This window comes from Eucyclogobius newberryi, unplaced genomic scaffold, assembly GCF_026437365.1.
Source record: "Eucyclogobius newberryi isolate DKJ021-1_F unplaced genomic scaffold, fEucNew1.0.hap1 SCAF_22, whole genome shotgun sequence".
NCBI classification, from domain to species: domain Eukaryota; kingdom Metazoa; phylum Chordata; class Actinopteri; order Gobiiformes; family Gobiidae; genus Eucyclogobius; species Eucyclogobius newberryi.
The window spans coordinates 21,766,076-21,781,788 of NW_027315857.1; the positions used below are offsets into that span (position 1 = coordinate 21,766,076).

At 42.2% G+C, this 15,713-nt stretch overlaps 1 protein-coding gene and 1 non-coding gene across 2 annotated transcripts in view; both read left to right on the forward strand.

Annotated features, from left to right (window-relative positions):
- LOC140371531 (dickkopf-related protein 2-like) overlaps positions 1-15,284 on the forward strand; it is a 22,650-nt gene extending 7,366 nt beyond the window's left edge. The window contains exons 2-6 of the mRNA XM_072458701.1: positions 5,114-5,229; positions 11,467-11,642; positions 12,750-12,906; positions 13,869-14,003; positions 14,566-15,284. Coding sequence (XP_072314802.1) covers positions 5,114-5,229; positions 11,467-11,642; positions 12,750-12,906; positions 13,869-14,003; positions 14,566-14,945 — 964 coding nt within the window. The 3' untranslated portion in view covers positions 14,946-15,284. The remainder of the gene's footprint in view (positions 1-5,113; positions 5,230-11,466; positions 11,643-12,749; positions 12,907-13,868; positions 14,004-14,565) is intronic.
- On the forward strand, positions 4,076-4,147 carry trnag-ucc (transfer RNA glycine (anticodon UCC)). Its single transcript has one exon. It is a non-coding gene; the product is annotated as a tRNA-Gly (tRNA).
- Positions 15,285-15,713: the final 429 nt, after the last annotated feature.

Consider the following 15,713-nt stretch of genomic DNA (forward strand, 5'->3'; position numbering starts at 1 on the left):
CCACCACCAACACCACCACCAACACCACCACCAACATCACCACAACCACCACAACCACCAACACCACCACCACAACCACCACCAACACCAACACCATCACAACAACCACCACCAACACCATCAACACCACCACCAACACCACCACCAACACCATCAACACCACCACAACCACCACCACAACCACCACAACCACCAACACCACCACCACCAACACCATCACCATCACCACCAACACCACCACAACCACCAACACCATCACCACCAACACCACCACCACCACAACCAACACCACCACAACCACCAACACCACCACAACCACCACCACAGCAACCAACACCACCACAACCACCACAACAACCACCACCACCACCAACACCAACACCACAACCACCACAACAACCACCACCAACACCAACACCACAACCACCACAACCACCACCACCAACACCAACACCATCAACACCAACACCATCAACACCACCACCACCACCACCACAACCACCACCAACACCACAACCACCACCAACACCACCACCACCACCACCACCACAACCACCACCAACACCACCACCACCACCACCAACACCACCACCACAACCACCACCAACACCACCACCACAACCACCACCAACACCACCACCACAACCACCACCAACACCACCACCACAACCACCACCAACACCACCACCACAACCACCACCAACACCACCACCACCAACACCACCACCACAACCACCACCAACACCACCACCACCACCACCACCAACACCACCACCACAACCACCACCAACACCACCACAACCACCACCAACACCACCACCACAACCACCACCAACACCACCACCACAACCACCACCAACACCACCACCACCAACACCACCACCACAACCACCACCAACACCACCACCACAACCACCAACACCACCACCACAACCACCACCAACACCACCACCACAACCACCACCAACACCACCACCACAACCACCACCAACACCACCACCACCACCACAACCACCACCAACACCACCACCAACACCAACACCACCACCACCACCACCAACACCACCACCACCAACACCACCACCAACACCACCACCAACATCACCACAACCACCACAACCACCAACACCACCACCACAACCACCACCAACACCAACACCATCACCACAACCACCACCAACACCATCAACACCACCACCAACACCACCACCAACACCATCAACACCACCACAACCACCACCACAACCACCACAACCACCAACACCACCACCACCAACACCAACACCATCACCACCAACACCACCACAACCACCAACACCATCACCACCAACACCACCACCACCACAACCAACACCACCACAACCACCAACACCACCACAACCACCAACACCACCACAACCACCACCACAGCAACCAACACCACCACAACCACCACAACAACCACCACCACCACCAACACCAACACCACAACCACCACAACAACCACCACCAACACCAACACCACAACCACCACAACCACCACCACCAACACCAACACCATCAACACCAACACCATCAACACCACCACCACCACCACCACAACCATCACAACCACCAGCACCACCACAACCACCACAACCATCACAACCACCACAACCACCAAAACCATCACCACCAACACCACCACCACCACCACCACCACAACCACCACCACCACCACCACCACCACCACCACAACCATCACAACCACCAGCACCACCACAACCACCACAACCATCACAACCACCACAACCACCAAAACCATCACCACCAACACCCCCACCAACACCACCACAACAACCAACACCACCACAACCACTACCACAACCACCACAACCACCACAACCACCACCATAACCATCATCACCACCACCACCACCACAGAACAAGGGTTCTCCGATGTGTTCTCATGTGTGACTGCAATGAAAAACGTAAGGTAAGTAAATTTATTATATGTTATTTTCCACTCCCTTATTTTCTACTTTTACTCCTTCACGTTCCTTGCGTTCTACTTCAGCTCGTTCTCTGTGGGGGGAGGGGGATCGATTAATCGAGTAATCTTCTCTTCCCTTTTTACTGACATATCTTGTATCGTTTAAAGGGACTTATTATGCTTAAATTAACTTAAATGTACCTTTAATCTGGTCACAACGGCGTTTACTCATCCGTCGGTCACTCACACTTGTGCTTTGATTGATTCCCGCATGTTTGGGTTAATCCCGTACTGTCCTCCAACTGAAGCGCAAGTGCCCGTAAAATCCCCATTTTCACTTCCCCCCTATCCCCGCCCACACCCACGCGCTCACCCAGTTGTGGTTGTAAGACGCCGTGCGACACTTGTACGGCACTAAAATGCCACGCAAGCCGCTTTTCAAACATTAAAAAGCGTCATTTTAAACCCGCAACGATGAAACCAACGATTGTGAAGAGGCGGGGCTTAGCGGCGTCGGGACGGGACGACGACGAGCCCCGTTTCTGTCACTACGCCGTTTTAAATCAGTACCGCGACGAATACAATGTTAAATAACAATGTTTTTGTGTTATAGTTCAGCTTTAACACGATGGGAAAAAAGCACATTATGTCACCTTTAATTAAGTTTCATTCCCGCCTTTTCCACAAAAACAACATTTAAAACAACAATATTTCGATTTTCCATCCGAAAGTCATTAGAACCGCATTTGGACAGAAAAAAACCAACAACAACCGATTCCTCCCGCAGCGTGAACGTGGCAGGACATTTATGGAGGATTCATTTTTTGGGGGGGTTTATTCTTCTCTTTGGCTCCCGCGCGCTCGCCTTTTCCTTTCTCCGCCGCCGTCGCCGCCGCACGCTCTGTCTCTCCTTCTCTCTTTCTCTCCCTCTCGCGCTCCGTCACACCGGGAGCTTCTTAACAGCCGTTTAATGTTCGCCTGATGGTGTTAATTATCGCAGTGTCGCGGTCTCGCACCTCCCACGAGACTCATTATCCTGGCACGAGCCGCTGTGAGGCGAGACGCGAGCGGGGGCACGTGGGCGGCGCTCTGGCTCCCTCTGGCGGACGGATCTGCGCTGCGGCGGAGAAAAGGACAACTATAGACCCTCTTAAAAGTGTGTGAATAAATCTGGATATCGACATGGAGGCGATTGGAGGCAAAAAAGAAGTGGAATATGTGTGATTTTAATGGTTTAATCACAATCACAGAATCATTAGTATTATTTAGTCTTATGCTAGCTATTTTTACCTATATTTTATTATTATTTACTTTATTTTATTATTATTCACTTTATTTTATTATTATTGTATTTTATTTTTATCTTTTTATTTTATTTTATTACACCGAAATTTCCCCATGTGTGGACAATAAGGATGATCTTTTATTATCTTATCTTATAACATGTGAAAAATGTATATAAAAACACTAGGATACATCTACAATTTGACTTCCTACTATTTGTTTGTTGAATATGACATTATGGTGATACTTTGCATTGTTTTAAATAATCATTATTAACAAAATATGTGAAATATATTGGTAAATTCATGTCTTTAAACTGGGTAAACTGATGCTGAGTAGGTGTAATTTGCCAAAACCGCCTATATTTTGTTGTTTTATCCACAATCACATACTTTACCACACATTATACTTCCTCCACTCGTTTTGTACATGTTTAAATCCTTCGTATTTATGGTTTGTCTGGTAATCAATGAAAATATATAGCGTATTTATGGTCTTCTTAGTTTTAACGTGCCTAGTCCCAAAAATATAAACAAATAATACCGCTTATTTATTCAAACTGGTAACGGCAGTATATATTTATTACATTTACATGATTTATTTGTGAGCATATTTATTCAGTCTACGTATTTCGTTCAGCAACATCATGGGTTTCGGGAATGACGCGAAACGAACCGTTGCCATGGCGATTCAAACTTCCCAACAAAACGTGACGAATCTGTCGAAACGGAAAAAGTGCTCAAAATGTCAAAACGCTCGAAAAATTATACCTTTAACTCCACGTTGCATTCTGGGTAGTGTAGTCTTTAATTTTGCACGTGACAGAGCAAGCATCATCGAGCGTTGGTGGTATAGTGGTTAGCATAGCTGCCTTCCAAGCAGTTGACCCGGGTTCGATTCCCGGCCAACGCAGATTTTTTTTCCTTTTGCCCGATTTATGTCTTTTACTTTAGTCGTTTACGATGTTTAAACGTGTTGCAAATTACTTTATTCAAATTAATTAACGCTAAACAACAACAACAACAACAACAACAACAACCCGGAAGTCATAGTCTGGAAAGAAGAAAAATAATACATCATTAAAAGTCGTACCGTTCCGTAGTGAAGCAGGAAGATCAGGCCGAGGTGGAGAGAGCCGTGCCCGGGTGTGAGGCGCGGGAGGCGGGCTGCAGAGAGGAGGTGCTCCCCCCGGACCGAGCAGCGACACAAACGTGCAATACATGTTCCTTATGTGCGGGTTTTAGTCACTATTTAAGGAATAAATTGTGTAAAAAGTGTGTTAAAATACCTAGGGCTGCACTTTGTAGAATTATAGTAATATAGTATTTGTAAGTGGCTCGTTCTGTTGTGGTCAAAAAGACTGAAAATGGCACGTGCATTAAATACATTGAGATCTTTTTTATTTTTTTATATTTTATATTTTTATTTTTTTTAAATATGTATAAACATATAAAAACAACAGGACCAGAGAGCAGGACAAAAAAATAAAAAGTGAATAAAAAATAAAATAAATTGAATTAAATTAAATTAAATTAAATCAAATTAAATTAATGATGAAACAAAAAATGAACAAACAAAATAATAATAATAATAGCTAATGATAACAATTGAAAATAAAATAATTAATGAAAAATAATCATAATGGAATCATATTAATAAATAAAATTAAGGCACCACGATCCAACAGTCAAGTCCCATTTAGTACAAAGTTTATAAAATTTTTCCATTTCCAAATTAAGTCTGAATGTCATTTTCCCCCAGTAGTCTGATGCTTGACCTCTTTTTCAAGGGTGACCTGCGGCAAAGTGAAGATACAACACCAAACACATTTAAAAACATTACATTTGACTGAAAGATTCACTCTCTTTGTGTGACTAGGTGTCTTTACCCGTCTGACCAGGAGGTGGTGCTGCAGTCGCATCTAAAGGACTTCTCTGGAGCATGGATCCATGTCATGATCTCTGGAGATGTCCACAGTTCCTCCTCGGCCTCAAGTAAACTCACAACTGTGTCCGGGCACGTCCACCGTCGATACTCAGTCCGTTCTTCATCTCCATCTGACCTTTGACCTCCTCAGAATCTTCCGCTCTCACACCAAAACTCACTTTTGTCTCGCGTCTCTAAAGTCAGCAGCCTTCAACCGACATGTTTCCTCCTCCTCTTCCGCTGTGAGCGCACTGCGTGTTATCAAATCAAATCAAATCAATTTATTTTTTTAAGGCCCAAAATCACAACAACAGTTGCTTCTGAGGGCCACAGGGAGAAATGAATCAACAATGTCTGTGGTGGCGATGGAGTCAGACAATGTCTGTGGTGGCGAGGGACGATGTCCCAGGGTCCTCTGTCCTTAGACTCTCCTTCTCGGCCAGGAAAAACTACAAAAAAAACCTCTTTGGGAAAAAAGCATAGAAACCTGGAGGAGTTCCAGTGAAGGAGAGATCCGACTCTCACAGACGGACAGACGGACACAAGGAGACTGGAGCTGGACCCACTCTTCAGGCAGAAGAGGGACCGTCTGAGGCGAGCTGGACCCACTCTTCAGGCAGAAGAGGGACCGTCGGAGGCGAGCTGGACCCACTCTTCAGGCAGATGAGGGACCGACTGAGGCGAGCTGGACCCACTCTTCAGGCAGAAGAGGGACCGTCTGAGTCGAGCTGGACCCACTCTTCAGGCAGATGAGGGACCGTTATGATCAGGAATGAACATAACAAGCAAAAACTGCAGCCAAATCGAAGAACCCCGTGAAAATAATGGGGAAAATGGCACTAAATACAATTAACATATTTGATTACATGTAAAAAAAAATATTTATATTCTGCTATTATATTGCTGTTTCATGTTTTCATGTTTCATTATTATTACTATTATGAAATTTATTTATTTTATTTATTTATTTATTTATAATTATATATATATATTTTTACACATATAGATTTTTTAATGTGCTGCTATTATATTGCTGTTTCATGTTGCACCTTTTCACCAAATAAAGTCATGTTTTTATTCACTGACGACGGCAATAAACCTTTTTCTGTTTCTGATTCTGAAAATACAATGTAAAAGTGAGAAAAGTGACATTAAGTGCAAACAAAAAACAGACACAACATCACAGAAAGTCGAGTGATAGACAAAAAAACAACAAACAATTAGGAAACGTTTGACCCAAAAAAGCCGTAGAGTATTTTATTCCAAAATGTTCCCAGTAGAGGCTAAACCTGTGACCGGACCGTACATTTGGAGCCGCTCAGAAGCCACTTTTATCGGCCGATGCGGCACAATCCCGTATATATTTTCACGATCGCCGGAGGACGCGCGGGTTTGAATTTGTGAATGAACCCGCGAAACGTCCCGAGGCCCCGATACTGGATCCGAACTCATTTAGCGCGAGCCAAATGGGCCCCTCCGCACGCCGACCGCACAAGGGCCGCGCATTCGAACCACCGGGATCAGTTTCTCAAAGGGGACGGCGACGGTCCGCTCTGCTTTCGAGCCGGATGCCCTTCCCCCGCACACGGAACATCACTCGCCTTGTTGATATAGTGTGTGCACTTGGCTTTTATGCGCTTTTTACTAGTTTTAAAGGAAAAATACAGTTTAGTCATCATTTTTCCATAGTCAGTCCTGAATTAGTTACTGTATTTTCCGGAGTATAAGTCGCACCAGCCAAAAAATGCATAATAGAGAAGAAAAAAACATATATAAGTCGCAGTGGAGTATGAAATGCGGTCGCCAGTGTGAAAATAACAAATAATATCTTAAGTCGCTCTGGAGTATAAGTATATGAGTATGAGTATAACTATAAGTCGCACCTCGGCCAAAACTATGAAAAAAGGTGCCGCTTATAGTCCGAAAAATACGGTAATTACTTTTGTCACATTACAGTATTAGTTTTAACACGACTGGAATTATTCAAGTCAAAGGGTCATTTAAAATATCGCAAAAATGTCGAATATCATGCAGTTCTAATTCTTTGACATTGTGAATGAAAATAAGATATATCTAATAGAATACTGACTACCGATTGATTTTTCCCATTTCATTTAAGTGATTGATTTTTTTGTTTTTAATGGAAATTGGAATTGTCCGCTGTATTTCAGAGCGATGTATTTGGGCCTCAGAACTGCTGCCATGGATACGGTCGGCGGATACTTCTGGAACCTGCTCCTTGCGGCAGCAAAAACGGCCCTCACAACATAATGGATGACACAAAATGCAACGACAATCGAAAATTGGACAGACATTATATTGGCCATTAGAAAAATGTTAAAAAATCACATTCGAAAATAAAAAAAAAATTGGGTTCATAATATAACATATGTGTTTTAGTTTTTTATGGGATGTCTTTTATTTTTCTTTCTGTTGTGCTCTGTGCTCTGGTCGCGTTTTGTCTTTCACGTTCTTTAAACACATAAAAAAAAATAAAAAAAAATCATAGCAAAACAAACAAATTCTAAATCATCATTTAAAAAAAGAAAAATAATAATTACAAAAATAATAATTTAAAAAAATAATCATAATAATCATAATTAAAAAATAAGTCCTAAAAAAAAATCATAATTACAAATAAAAATTAAATCATTACATATATATATATATATATATTTTTTTTAAAGAATAGGAAAGGAAAATTGGAATTTGAGTTGGCAAATTGCGTGTTTAGCATCCATTTTAGCCGCAGAGAACCATCGGGTCTAGAAGAAGCACGACGCGGGGTGAATTGGGCACGTTTGCCAGATTCCCGCCGTGTCACGCGATCCAGCCCTGACTCGGCGCTTTCTCGCGGCGCCGGCGGCCATGTTGGCTCCGCTTTCACTTCCTGTTTGCCCTCGATGACGTCGCTGGCTGCGGGTCGTGCTCTGAAGCGCCGCTTGAAACCCACACTCTTCATGAGGCAACAAAAGCGTGACGCCGTGTCCCACTTACGCGACCCCCGCGGCCCACGTGACGCGGCACAAAGTTTGGCCCCGGGGCCGTTTGCTTATTATGATCCACAAATGTTCTTACTTTTGTTAGAGACGGTCCGGGTTCATCTTACGGCTTGAAGTGAACACACTGTGCTTGTTCTGCAGCTTCAATTCACTTTTAAACGTGCTTTTCTCGTCACATTGGGATGAGACAGTCGCATTTTCAAACTTAAAAACTGCACCTCTCTTTGTAAAAATGAATAAATAAAGCCCTGAGGCAACGTGAAAGAATATCGTCATGTGTTCGTTGTGAAGAGTTTGACCGCGTAACGAGCCTGGTGATGGTTCATGAACTTAAAAACGGCGCAGAACAAGTCTTGATTTCGATCAGGGGAAACTTGAAACAGAGTTATTTGTGGGCGCTCAGAGAAAACAAGCAGAATAAAACTTTAATTATGTTTTTTGATACAGGAACAATGTCAGAACATGGTTAAACGCTTTTAAAAAAAATGATAATATTGTGGTTTAAGCCAATTTAACTGAAAACAAACTCACTTTTTGTTGTAGAAAAACAGTTTAACTTTAGTCCATGATTGTGACCTTTGTGCCAGTTTTTGTTTCATTTGAACGGGCTCAGTAATCACAGAGACATTCATCAGGTCAAAGCATTTGCATCGTGAACTCATCGACCTCCAGCTCATATTGAAACTCCTTCCTCTTCACTATTTACTTTATATTGTGTGTTTTTGTAGACTTTCTGATCATCAAAACCGGGACTGAACCCAACCAAACCCGCACCCGACCCAGACTAAACCGCACGACCGATCGAAAGAGGGTGAACGCGCGGACTGCTAAAACTCGGTATGTCCAAACTACGGCCCGGGGGCCAAGTGCGGTCCTCAGACGCATTTTTGTTGGCCCTCCTGCTTCCTGCTAAGTTGGTCCAAACAACAAAAAGTGGTGTTTTTTACTGTAAATTCAAGCATTTTGATGTTATACCAACTTAATATGAGTCTTATTAAAGGTGTGGAGGCATCGAAACTATGTCAAACGCAACAGTTCTGATGATTCACTTAATCATCTTACAAATTAGTAAGTATAAGTTTCAAAATGCAGCGTTCTGTGAAAAAAGTTTGGAAACCCCTGTACGAAACGATACAATAAAAGAGTCTTAAACCTTCAAAACAATTGCTTCAGTGTTGAAATGAGTCCGATTTAATCCACAGCAGGTAGAAAATATAAAATTAAAGCAACCAAACTGTATTTTCCCCGTCACGTCTCTTCATCAGTGTCGTAGCTCCAGTGTTAGTGTTGCATTTGTGTTGAAGAGCCCATCGTTCACTTAACGAGGCGCTGGTTTTGGTCTCGCCGCAGTCGACGTTTGCATTTCCACTGATCCTCACGGACAGAAACAATCAGAGAAAGATGGTCTGTAAAAAACGCTTCTTTTAGTCCTAATACGACCAGAGCTTTACTGGGAGGTAAGTTTGATCCAACGTTTCACTCTGACACGTTTAAATCTGGGGTCAAAGCAAAATGCGTCATGATTGTTTTGACGAATTTCTCGCGTCTTTCTTGTTCCGTCAAAACTTTGAATAACTTTGGATACGACGTGTGTCTCTCGGTTTGTCCTCGCGCAAATAATCTTAAATATAGACTGCGGTTTACTTCCTCCGTACGTAACACCAGCTCGTTATGTTGTGGTTTTGTTTTGGCTGAAGTCAAATGCAAATATGAAATACGTGCGTCATTGCATAGTAGTGTTGTTGTTTCTTGTATTTATATTCAGCCAAAGCCTATTTGTATCCTTTTTAACACCTTTTTATATATTTTTTTCTTCATATTTACTCTAAGTCATTCTTTACATTTACTATTTTGTTCACTAATAATGGCAATAAACCTTTTTTATGACTCTGCGTTACACCTGTAGCTTGTTTGTAGTAGATAACACTATTTTTCATCATTAAAATAGCACTTTTGTTCAAGGATATACATTAAAACGTACTAATGTATACCAATTTTTCATCTTAATTAGCTCCCCAGTATGAAGTGACAATTAAAAATACATCATAACAACAAACTGTCAGAAAATTTTCTTTAAATTGCGTTTGAATTGTCCCCTCGTTTTTAATTGAGTGTCTCTCGTTGATGACATCACAGAGGGATTCCGTACATTTCAACGTTTATGTTTTATTATTTTCTTATATTTTTTCTTCACAAACCGCCGCTCGACTGATATAAAGCAACGATACGTGTTTATTACAGATTCTGTCCCATCAAATGAAGTCATGATTAGAATAACACGAACTGTCATGTGCACTTTAAATACTTTTGTGTGTTTTTGGCTCTTTTGCAGATCAAATACGACCAGAAATAGCACCAAAATAGTGATTAACTCTTGTCTTTTCAAACTACCTTCATTGCACGGACTTCATTGCACCGCGTTTCGGTGCTCTGCGGGTGTGAATGGCGCGCGCGGGGGGGGCGGGGGGAGTGAGGGCGGTGTCAGGTATCGATGGCGCGCGCGGACAGGTGAACGGTCAGGTGGGTGCTGTCCGTGTGCAGGGGGCGTGGCCTGGATGCGACGTGTTTTATAAAGGTGTCATCCGCGGTCAGAGCTGCCACTGTGCAAGAAGAGAAAACAGTCAGACAAATACGGATGTTTTTTTTTGCCACTGCGGATTATTTACCACAGCCGAATAGGACTGCAGACCCCCAACAACAGGTACAAAAAGTGTTATAACTATTGAATTGTACTAAACACATTTACTACAACTTTTACTACAGAATTAGCAGTTTTTGTAAGGGAGTCTGGTTTAGACCTCACAGTAATGCAGATTTTTACACATTTAGTGGCATTTATGTTGCTATTAACATATTGTGTAATGTTTTAAAACTGTCTGTGTATAAGTAATGGCTGAAAAATGGGGTAAATAACACAATCATGCTCTTCTTTCTGCTCCTTTTCATTCATTTTTGGTATTCAATTGTTCATTTTTAGCCTTTATTTTTATTAATGGAATATGTAAATAATAATAATGAATAATATCTACGTCACAAAGTTGAAGACGTTTTGCCGTGACGTATTAAACTTGTAAAAAAATGTTTTAACTTACAAAATATGTGATACTCTAATCCCGCACGCATTTTAAGCCTATTATTATTATTATTTAAGCATTATTTTTGCTTTTTAAGATGTATGCATTGGCTTAACACTGTGCTTGTTTCACATTTTCACATTTTAAACCTATGACGCATTATTGTTATTATTGTATTGTATTGATTGATGTGCTTGTCCCGGTTGCGGGCGCGCGCTGTCCCGTGCAGACGTCATGCCGCCGCAGGTCCCCGCCGCCCTCGCGCTGCTGCTCGTCGCCGCCGTCGTCGCGCTGCGTCCCGCGGAGGCGCGCGTCAAACTCAACTCCATCCGCACCGTGATCCTCCGCGACAGCTACGTCCTGCCCGTGAACCGCAGCATCTGGGAGCCCGGCCTGGACTTCACGGTGACTGACCCATCATAGTGTTTATGTTTGAAAACTCAGATGTTGTGGCTAGAAAAGAGACACAACAGGCTAAAACAAAGAATAACATATAAAAAAATGATTGAAAACATATAATAATTGTTTGTGGAACGTTTTCATTTAATCCTGCCCAAAATAATCACCATTTTTCCATCAAAAAATCCACTTATCTGTGACACAACAATGATATTATACATTATGTCTGTCTATAGATGGTTATTATTTCATTTGAATCTCCCGACTTTGATTGATCTACACTATATTGTGAATTAAACACATTTTAGTCACATATAAGTAAGATACATACAAAGATCAGTCCTTAAAGTAGCATTCATTTCCAAACTTCATACTCTGGTTGGATACTTAATGACATGTTGAAGAATCGTGCAGATGGGTTTGTTGTTAATTGATTTGTTCAAGTTTTATCTCAAAAAATGAGGTGAAATTTGAATATATGCTGCAACGTATGTATGTTTTTTTCTTTTATATATATATATTTAAACAATATGTCCCTAGGCTTGTACTAAAATGCCTTATATCTTTTTTTTTATATGAAAATGTTACATGATGGAAAATCGTGTTGCCTAACACATTTTTCTTACACAATGCTTATGATCTTTTTGGTTGTTGACCTTTAATGCTAATGTAGCCTACTTACATTTGCAATTTGCATTTTTTTTTATTACGAACAAAACTTTTATAGAATTGAGGCTGTAAATCCCTCATTCATTCAGGATGGTCAGTGTTAAGAAAAATATATGATTAATGACATTGTCCAGAAATACCTTTGGAACCACCAGCAAAATATTCACATAAATTAAAAAAAAAAAAACTCTTTTGACATTTTTCTAACAAATTTAAATGGCTCATCTTTAGTATAGACCTACATTTCTAACTATTTTCCCTTTCCATTGCGTTTGGCTGCATTCACACTGACCTGCTCTTGGTTTTGGGCCAGTTTAATCCAGAGTGAGACTTGGTTTGATCCAGTTTTGACATGACGTGTGAACCGACCTTTACTGCATTGTAATAACACAATATAATGTTAATATTTCAAGCATCAGAGGTCTAACCGCGTGCTCTCCGCAGATGTACCAGTGCATGAGCGACCTGGAGTGTCGCGAGGGCAGCTACTGTCACTCCTCGCCCAAAGGCCACGCCCACTCGCGGTGCCACAGCTGCCGCCGCCGCAAACGCCGCTGCCACCGGGACGGGATGTGCTGCCCCGGCAACAACTGCAGCAACAGTGAGTACTCGCCCGCGGAGAGCAAGGGTTTCAGTTCAAATCCAGTTGTTTTAAGTAGAAATAACTCAAAACAGATCAAACTGTTTCAGATAAATGACAGAAAAAATATGAAAAACAAGAAAAAATTGGTAATGATTGTCAGACAAGCAAATATGAGAAAGAAATTTTAATAATAAAGGCCCTTTTCATGAAACCGAGCGGCCAGTTCCGGTTGCCTTAAAAATGCGGAGCTCCACTTCCGGTTTCGTTCATGCATTATCCCTTTAGTCGGGTCTAATTTACTAAAACAAATCATGTTTTAACAGATGGTTCTAACCCATCTGATTAATTAAGACGAAGCGGAGAGCGAGTTCTAGAGTGATGATCACAGCAGCGTGGTCAGACCCGTGTAAACACTTCACCTGGAGACATCTATTATATTTAAGCTAATGTGTGTTAGCCGTTAGCATCGAGACAGAAACACTTTATACACTTTTTTAACACGTTGTTTCGTCCGGTGACATATTTTCATGGCAAAAGTCTTGACCTGCTGCAGTGATTATTCTTCTGTAACTCACTCTCTGTCGTCACAGCTTTTTATTCAACTTTATTCAAGCGAGACTCGGCAAATTATCACAGAGAATGAACAGAACGTGACGTGGCAACCGGAACTAGCCATCGTGAAAAGGGCCTATTGGCTATAGCAAATTTTCCTACATACCAAAGTAAACGTAGATTTATTCATCTATTTAAAGGACTGAACAGAAAAGTCCTGTAAGTTACCACCAAAAACCTTCCTATGGCTTATATAATATTGTATTAAATTACAAAACCATACAGAATATTAAAAAATCACAATACGAAAAATTAAACGCACAAGTAATCACATGAATCTAAATTGAACTGATATATTTTAAGTTTGTAGGCAACATATCCACTTTATCTGTTATGTTTTAGCGTTATTTGACCGTTGTATTTCTCAGATATCTGTGTGGCGGATGCGGACAGCTTCGTGTCTCAGAGGATCCCGGACACGGGCGGCAGCATGAGCTCTCTGGCCTCCAAACGATCCTGGAGGAAACGAGGAAGGGCGGACATGAAGGCCGTCGCTGGAAAAGGTGAGAAAGACCGAAAAGCAAGACGGATTTAGCACCGTTAGCGAGCGGAGAAGCTAGCTTACGTGGCTTTTGTGTGCTGTTTTTATGGCAAAATGCTGAAAAGTAAATCAGCAAACATTGAAACAGATCATTTAGACCAAACTTTTTAGACCAAAACAGAAGGAAATGGACTCGCAAATGTTACAAATCAGAGCTACTTACATTGTTTTAGTAGTTTATTGTGTTATTTGACCCACTTTAACCAAAATTATACTGTTTTTAATTGAAAAATAGATTGAAAACAGTGACACAGCAGTAAAATCATAGTTATCTGTTCTTTATTATTTAATTCTGTACCTACTTTGTGTTGCAACACTGGAATTTCCCCATTGTGGGACAAATAAAGGCTTATCTTATCTTATTTCCAGACACCCCGAGTCGAAAATGTCGGGCGATACGTTTGAATAATTACGCTATATTTAACCAACCGCGCGATTTTACCTGCCATATCTTAGTTAAACACTTCAAGTATGAAATAGCATGTGATTTTTGACCTTTTGTTTTGTTTTGTTTCCGTCCACAGGTCAAGTCGGCGAGCCCTGCCTGCGCTCGACCGATTGCTCCGACGGACTGTGTTGCGCTCGCCATTTCTGGACCCGGATCTGCAAGCCGGTCCTACAGGAGGGTCAAGTCTGCACCAAACACCGACGCAAAGGAACCCACGGCCTCGAACTCTTCCAGCGGTGTCCCTGCGGCGACGGGCTGACCTGCCGCAAGCTCAAGGACGCCCAGACCCAGCCCGCCAGCTCCCTGCTAGCGGCCGCGGCGGCTAACTCCAAGCTGGCGTCGCCTTTCGCCTCCGCGCGGCACTCGTCGCCGCACACGTCGCCGCTGTCCTCGTCCAAAGCGTCCTCTGCCTCGGCGGTGGCCAAAACGAGGCTCCACGTTTGTCAGAGAGAGTGAGAACGGTGAAAACGAAAGACTTTTGAAATGGTTTTACGTGTCTTCGTAGGCGTTAGCAGGTCTAAGGAGACACGGCTAATCCCTAATAAGGTGCTAAAAGCGGGAGATAAAGACTGAAAACGTGTCCCTTTTGCGCGGGAAATGTCTACGTTGCACTATGATGTACTTTTCTGCTTCGGTGGTCGATGGCGTGAATGTCGGTCTGAGATTATATGTGTGTGTGTTGTTGTTTTTTTGGGCGGTTTGTGGAATCTGACGCTGGAAACAAATGGAAAATAAATGCGCTGTCGCTACACTGAAAGGTCTATACGTTCTGGGTATGATTTTTGTTTGCAGTATGTGGGGTTTATCTTTTTGAGCACAGATAGCTACATTTTTATAGACCGATTAGCTAACTCGAGTGTCACATGTTCATTTTGCAGAAGAATCAGATATTTTAGTGTGTTTTATCATATTTGTCCAATCGCCATTAGCATCTCAAGTAGCCAAGCATCTTAGCAATACCCGCTCTTACTTGATTTTGTCCATTCTTTGTCACTTGTCGTTATTTGGTCATAAAGTTAGCGATTTCTTCTCACTATGTGGACTTGGATTGATCTCGCTCTAGTCCCTGTTCAGTCCTGATATAGTCCCGTAGAGCGTTATTAGCATAGCATGTCGCGCTACATTCAAAAAAACAAACAAACCCCTCAACAGGTAAAGTTCTTTGCTCTTTTCAAATCAAAAAAACAAAGGCCTGAAACTCCTGCCTGTGGGCGGATGTAGCGC